Source organism: Buceros rhinoceros, unplaced genomic scaffold (assembly GCF_000710305.1).
Source record: "Buceros rhinoceros silvestris isolate BGI_N320 unplaced genomic scaffold, ASM71030v1 scaffold25159, whole genome shotgun sequence".
Taxonomy (NCBI): domain Eukaryota; kingdom Metazoa; phylum Chordata; class Aves; order Bucerotiformes; family Bucerotidae; genus Buceros; species Buceros rhinoceros.
The window spans coordinates 53780-61551 of NW_010434156.1; the positions used below are offsets into that span (position 1 = coordinate 53780).

Sequence of the window (7772 nt, forward strand, 5' to 3'; positions counted from 1 at the left end):
TAGGGAAAGGGTGGAGACTGCCCTCTCAAAAAGGGATGCGTTGGCCCCAGCACATGAGCCGGGTGCTGGGCAGGTTGTGCCCGTCTGCATGCAGATGGGTGATGTGAGTTCGCACTCAGAGTCCCTGCGGAAGCCCCTTGGAGCTGACACTCACCAGGGACGGTGGCTGCTTCAGCCAATTACCTGCAGCCTGGTGTATCGCTGGGTCTCTGGATGGGAGTAAATGTTCTTCCCAGAGGGGCTCTTTTTTCCCCAGTTTTACAAAAAGATGGTATTTGCGTCTCTCCTGGAAGATCTAAAAGCTCTCCAGGTGACAGCCAGATTTAATAAGCTACTAAAACTATCAGCTTATTAGTACCTCCTATTCTGTTTTGCTGCTTTAGTGTCCACACCATCAAACCCTTTTAGAAAGTTACCCTGTAGAAAGACTGCTCATTCTGTGCAGGGGGACTAGAGAATTACTTGGGCATATTTAGGAAAGCATCTTTATAGCTCTGGAAAGGTTTGTTCACATGCACCTGGTCTGATGTTAACACAATGTGATTTTTCTAGGTACTGCTTTCCATTTGGCCGTCCAGAAGGTGCACTAAAAGCTACTCTATCACTGCTGGAAAGGGTAAGCATAAGAATAACAGGGAATAGGTAAAATTACCTGTATTCATGTATCCTTCCATCCCGAAGAGCTCGAGGAGCTGTTGGTTTTGCATAAGACATGTAGTTAATGATAGTTAATATTGAAATGTGGGGTATTGGGTGGGGTTATCTCTCCTGCTTCAGTTGAGAAGCCAGGGTATAGCCTGGCCGCTAAAGGCAGCACAGCTGCCGTCCGTGGTGATAGTGGAGGATCTCACTGGCAAGCATCTACGCACAGACCCTTGTAAGCAATGCCTGGCTGCTGCCTGGTGAAATTCCCATCTCAAGGCAGGCTCACTCCTCTCGGGCATAGGTAACGTGCTACCAACATGCTACCCAGCCCTATTTCAGCCTTCCTGCTGCTCCAACATCCTGCTCACCTCTGCTAACCCACAGTATGGCCAAGCCCAGACCTAAACTCAAATCAGTCAACAGAGCCTGGGAAGGGCAAAACATTGCCTGGCACTGGGGGAGTTGTGATAGATCTTAAAGTCATGCCCTAAAAAATCAGAAGCACAGATTTGAGCTTATGCCATAAGATATAGATACAGAAGGGGAATAATACGGCAGGGGTAGGTCCCACATCTCAAGCCGGACAAGGTGACCTTGTCAGTGATCCTTGTAGTGGATCCTGCATATTGTACGCATACTCCAAGAGCCACACAGCACTAATGTAGGGATGGATACATGTGCAGGGCTTGGAGAAAAGCAGTTCTGTGTGCCCGATGCCACAACAAATCAGATTTTCTTGTGTCAAGGTTCTGATGAAAGACATAGTTACTCCGGTCCCTCAAGAGGAGGTAAAAACAGTCATCCGTAAATGCTTGGAGCAAGCAGCTCTAGTCAATTATACTCGACTATCAGAGTATGCCAAAATTGAAGGTAAGGCTCTTTCTTTGTGAAATTACAGTTTTATTATGTTTCTAGGTGGCAACTGTGGCTGGGAGCTATTTAAAAGAAGCTCATTTGCTATTTGTGTGCTCGTCAATAAAACTGATGTGATTCTGAATCGTTTTTGTGGTCTTCGCTTCGGAAGCAGTTAAGAATGGAAGCTATGCAGAACGGTTCTTTTTCTGGGAAAGAGAGAGGAAACAGTTAAAAGGAGCTGTAGCTTCTCTCTCTTTTTTTTTTTTTTTTTGATTGTTAGTGCATTTGGCCAGTGGTGTAGTGTTCAGACTCGTGTCGTGGTTTTAACAAACAGAGAAATACTTGGGATGTCATCTTTGCAGCTGAAGGTATAGTGCAGCTAATTGCTTGTGACAGTGGAGTTCAGGAAACAAATGAAAAATAAGAAGCTGAAAAACTGTTTAATCTATGCTTAATCATTTTTAGCCAATTTAAAATGTCTTTTTTCTGGGAGTGTTTCATTGTCCTTGCAGTTTGCGTAGCAGTCATTGATCAGTGATCCCATACTTGCATCAGATTTCTTTCCTGTCACTCTAAATCTGGCATAGCTGATATTATTGACCTTTTAAGTTATGGGAGAATAATAACCAGTGACCAGAGACACATGTAGCCATCAAAAAGACATTTTAAAGCTTGCTGGAGTATACATGTTAGCTGAAGCTCTACGATCCAGTTGTTCTTTACATGTTAATCAGTTTACGTTGGTACCTTGTTGGCTGCTACTCCCAACTTGAAACTCCCACCCAACTTCATCCGAGTCCCCAGTTGCTTAAACCTGTATGTTCCAGAGGAATGGTGTGTTTTGCTCCAGACTTTGGGTTTCTGTCATGTGTGATGTGAAGCTGAGATTATCGTTGTATGCCTCTAGGACAATATTGAGAGGAGAAAAAAAAAAACGACCCCAAAACTCCCTCCGATTTGTTCTTCGTTCTTGTTTACATGAAAAATTGGGTTATTATATGACAAATTGTCCAGGTTCTGTACATGACATGTCCTCTCTTTTTCCATTTTTTTTCTGTCTAACGATGCAAATTGTGTACCAGTGGTAATGAATTCATCGTTATGCATCCAGTGAGAAACACTTAAGAATTGGGCACTAAAAGGATGTTTATCAACTCTTGACTTGGTAATGAGTGACAAAAATAGAGAAGGAACGAAGGTTTCATAAGCACTGTATTATCAGGCAATTTATCAAAGCACTCAACTTCACAGGATATTTTAATTGGTGTATTCTGTAAAATGCAATGTTTAAATATACTTGACAAGGATGGAGAAGGACTGAGAATCAAAAGCAGTTTTTCTGTTGATGGATGCTTCTACCCAGGGCTGGCTCCCTTAGGTTCTCTGTGTAAATATCACTAACTCGTTGGTAAGATTTGCTCTCTTCTTTCAGATAAATCTATGCAAAAACAAACTTTATGATCTGTAAGTAAAAATGCATTCATTTCCAAAGTAGAACAGTTAGTGTGTACTTTTCCTTTTGTGCCTCAATTCTTCTTGGTTGTGTTAATTATCTGCCCTCTTTTTCGCACTGTGACTTTTAGGTCTGGGAATACTTTGAAGCAACAAACCTATTTTTTTTCCAGCTACCTTTTCAGAGAAATAGTTCATTCCACACTACCTGCTCTCTTCTGCTTTTCTCCTCCTTTACCCGTGATTGGCCACAGCCACTTTTTGATACTATCTCTATAAAAGTGGTTGTAACACCAATTTCCAAGCATGCTGGGATTGTTAATTCGAACAACCCAACATCCGCCAGCTGCATGCATCAGGTTTTCTCTCATGAGCATAGTCCACTACATGTTCAAATACTCTCTTAGAAGAGCAAATAGCAAATTTACCTCGGTGAGATGCGGTCCTGGGCATCGTGCATGGCTTTGAAATCTTGCTTTTGAAAGCTGACATTTGAATAGCCACGTGTTTGAGAGACTTTTGTCAGAGATGCAGAACCAAATCAGTGGCAGCAGTGCTTGAGGCTATGCTTATGAAGAAATACCGGTGAAAGCCTTAGATACTGAAGGCTGAAATCCTTAGTATCTCGGAGCCTTAAACCAATGAAATTCTATTTCCCTCTATTCATGATGTTTTGATCATTATATTCTTGCAAACAGTTCAGAGCAAATCTCTAGAGTCATGGTCACAGCCTCTCTTGTGACTCATGGGCATGCTGAATGGTTAATCCAGTAGACCTCCAATTTTAACCCTCCTTTTTTTTCTTTTTTTTTTTTCTTTCTGCCTTTTATTCTGTGTATATCCCAAAATACTCTACGGCTACTTTCCTTTTAACCGAATATAAAGTTTTCCTCTGACCTATAGCCTATAACCTCTTTACCTCTGACCTAAGCCTCTTGCATGCCCAAATCCTCTTTTATAGGGAAAAAGAGAGAAATGTATGAGCATCCTGTCTTCTGCTTGGCCTCTCAAGTGATGGATTTAACCATTCGTGAGTACCTACCACCCTCCTCTCCATGCTGTCCTCACTCTTTCTGTTTTCATTACCTCAAGAAAGTCCAGATCCAAACCAACTCACTCTCCTTGCTTCAAGTCTTTTAGCATTGGCTTGTCTGTTGCTTCTGTCTGTGAAACCCAGTGTGAGAAGTCCAGTCACTTTTTATCAGCCTAAACCAGGTTAGACAATGAACCCATCTGTTTGTGAGAAATTCAGATCGTCTGTAAGTTTTTTCAGTTCTTCTTTATGTCTGTGACCTGAATGCATTTTTACTTTGCTTCTGTGTAACCCCAATTTGTAAAGTGCTTGTCACTGGTACACAATCAAAAGGTAGCAGCTACATTGGGGAGAAGCGAGCTAGAGGTCAGATAAAGGACACTTGGAAAAAGCCATCCCTTTGCCCGCGTATCAGATCTTTACCCAATCCTGTGTATAAGACTGTAGAAGGCTGTCCTTTCTCTGCACGTCAGATCTTACATGTCTCCTGTCTGTTAGCTCTCAAGCGGAAGGATGCGCGTTACTTGCTCTCCTCGATATTTTTTACTGACTCCTTTGCACTGAGCTCTGGAGGGGACATCCCGGCCCTGCTGTTGCTTGGAGATCCCCTCTGTGTCCTCAGGGCTCACCCTCTCTGGTTTTCTATTTGTGCAGCATTTTCTTTCACCTCTGTGAAAGGAGCTTCTTTTGGTAACCCCATGCTTTAGGGGGGGCGGGGGGCGAGACGGGGCGACTTTTCTTCTTTTCAAATGTCATATATCACGCATAACTGGGGGGCTGTGTGGTCCACTTGCTCATTAATCCTGCATATCTGTTCTTGTTTCTCTCTTTTCTCTCCTTGTTGCTTTCTCTCTTTCATATAGAGAATCAAAAGGACGCAGGTGAACAATTGTATATGCATTATAAATTGCTAGGACTGTTGAGTTATATTTATTTTGTTTTCTTTTTTCATAGCTCCTTAAGATATGTACTCCGTCAGGCTGAACATGGAGATGCATTAATACTTAAGGAGTTAATTTGTGCTGTCTACGTAATCTCCTTTTCCTCCTTCCTTAGAATAGAGTGTAGACTAGACATACCTTGTAGAAATGTAGTATCTTCTTAGGAGACAGTCTTAGAGGAGAATCTAGCCTTTGTAAAGAGAAAGTGTCTTGTTCTCCAAAAGAACTGCAGCTCATTTGGGGTGAAAAAACGTTGGTGAATTGGCCATTAATTTAACACACCTAACGAGCACATTTATAACTAAACTAACGTTCATTTTTGGTTTTCATATCTTCCGTTATATGCCCTGATGGGAGGACTGGGTCTTTAATTTTTTTTTCCTATTTTTTTGTTAATGTGTAACAAACGATCCAGTGGGACAGAAGTCATGTTTGTCTCTCGTTTATAACCTGTGGTGACATGTAACAAGGCAAAGGCTCGGCTCAGGTGCCCGTCTCTTCAGAAGGGATGGCGGAGCTCTGCAGCCCCTGTTCTCATTTCTGTTGTATCCCAGAGTCCCAGTTCGAAAGTCCATGAAACCTGAACTGTTCATTTCTTTTTGTGAGTAGATTGTTCTGTTTTGTGGAGAAAAAAAAAAAATTATAATAATTGGGTCAATTTCAGCTCTGTTTGCAAGGGGAAATTGCTTTTCAAAAGCAGTTCTAGAGGCTGGGCCAGGTTCCGCCCTGGCTTCCCCAGGCCTCCGCAGCTCAGATTTGGCCCGTGATCCAGAGCTATTGCCTGACAGTGAAATTAATTTTGAATAGCAATAAATATTTAGAAAATGGAGAATAATTTTTCCTTATGGCTCTGAGAGGTGTGAATAAACAAATAGCAAGTAGAACAATCCCAGCTATTACCAGTGTCTTCTGGACTGAAGTGAGCGCAGGCTGTTGTGCATTGAGCGCAATAGACGCACTTGCTGGCAACGGCTCGTCAGTTCAGAAATTCAGAAGGACGTTTCTGTGGCCCCGCTCATTTAAAAATAAAACTGCTTCTCGGTGCTTGGAGCGAGTGAAAGGATGCAGGGAGTCGTGACTCTGCTGCTTCATGCCCACAAATCTCCCACTGTCTTAAATGAAAAATTTTCAGGCAAGGTCAGCAGGACTCAACTTGAAACCAGTTCCTCAGCTTAAGTGAAGTCAAAAGTGACTGGGCTTTGCCCTGACTTTTTATTTATTTTGCCACAAGGAAGAATAAAAATAAGATACTGAAAACAACTTCTTAAAACACACAAATGTCACCCTTTGGTGTCCTGTCCTCCTGAAAACTGTGTAGTCTCTTGCCTTGCTTTAAAAATACTGATTTGAAATACAATATTGAACAAAAACTACAGTAAAACAATTAAAGACTAATGACTTGGTTTAATTGTTAATCAGACAAAACTACTAACACTGAGATTAATAAGTGCAACCTTTTAATAACTGTTCATCTGCTTATTGATACAAGTCGGGAATCCATCATTTCTTAAGAGAAGATTGACTTCTCCATCCCTTAAGCACAGGGTTTGTGAAATGTGCTGCAATTGATTGTGTTTAGTATGCAACTTTCTTTTTAGTTTTCGGAACAAGTATTTCTCATACTGTGATTTGGGTTTGGTCTCTTTAAAGAGAGGCTTCTTGTGGTACTGCTGAGTTGATGCACAGAGATGAGAAGTGGTGAAGACATAAGGGTGGAGGCAGCTCTCTCCTCGCTGCTCAGTGCTGGGGTAGCAGAACAATGGGGCATGGACCGCAAGCAGAAAGTGACTGGAGAGCAGATGGACCCGCTGAAGTCCGATTGCTCTGTCGCCAGGGAAAACCAGCTACTCTTGGGCTATCCAAAAATGCCAGCTTTTTTCTTGGCTCGCAGCATCCTCCCCAGCCCCTGTCCTGGGAAGCAGGACTCCAGAGGTGCAGCACCTCACCATGCTGCATCCTGACGTGCACCAGCCTCCCCAGATCTGGCTGGCAGGGAAGCCTGACTTTCCTTGCACCCAGTGGTGATGCCAGGGTGGGTGCAGAGCAGGGGTCAGTGCTGCCCATGGAGCAGCAAGGAGCAGCCACGCTGCCTGCGCAGAGGCAGATATCTCTCGGGGACCTGCATCAGGCTGGAGACCCAGGTGCACCCGCAGGAGAGGGACTGAGTGCGGAGGCTTCGGCTGCGTCAGCCTTGGCTGGCACCAGCCACGGAGCATCTTGCATGTAGCACTCACCCCAGCAGGCATGGAAAGCATCCTCAGCCGAGGAAGCGGGAGCAGAAGAGGTCGTTTTTTGACTAAAGCGACAGAGCAGGTTGTTAGGAAGCAGTGGCATTTTTCAAGGCATTCATACTGGCCCCTGTCACAGTGCTCACTTTACATCACTCGCTTTCCCTGTTTCTGGATCTCAGCCTGAGAAGCTCTGCGCACATATCCGTGACTCTTAGCAAGTGCACTGCAGGATTAGGACAGAGCTGCCTGTAGATGAACCTGGTCCAAGTCAAGGAAATGTGATTTTCCAGCCCAGCCACTGCTGGGCACTCACACTCTGTACTTGTGATAAACCACAAAGCTTAAAAAGAAAATAGAATCACATTACCCAAATAAATATGGATGCACAATGTATGAAAACAGATCTTTACATGCAGGAGTGGAGCCTGAAGTCATTAACAAATCACTTCAAGTCAGGCGTAGCTACAACCTGTCTTAGTGTGCTGCTGAACTGCGGCTTTATTTGTTCCATCCTTGAAGTGGCATTCAGTTGTGTTTATGAAGAATCATTGCGCAGCTTTCGAGATTTCCTCTTGCCCTTTCAAAGACAGTGTGTTTAAAGCAGTATGAAAGAGT

At 43.4% G+C, this 7772-nt stretch overlaps 1 protein-coding gene across 1 annotated transcript in view; it reads left to right on the forward strand.

Annotated features, from left to right (window-relative positions):
• The window catches only part of CADPS (Ca++-dependent secretion activator), a gene marked incomplete at its 5' end in the record, with an annotated part of 116329 nt that overhangs the window by 44144 nt on the left and 64413 nt on the right, over positions 1-7772 (forward strand). The window contains 3 exons of the mRNA XM_010144327.1: positions 553-616; positions 1392-1515; positions 4849-4866. Of these exons, the coding sequence (XP_010142629.1) occupies positions 553-616; positions 1392-1515; positions 4849-4866 (206 nt within the window). The remainder of the gene's footprint in view (positions 1-552; positions 617-1391; positions 1516-4848; positions 4867-7772) is intronic.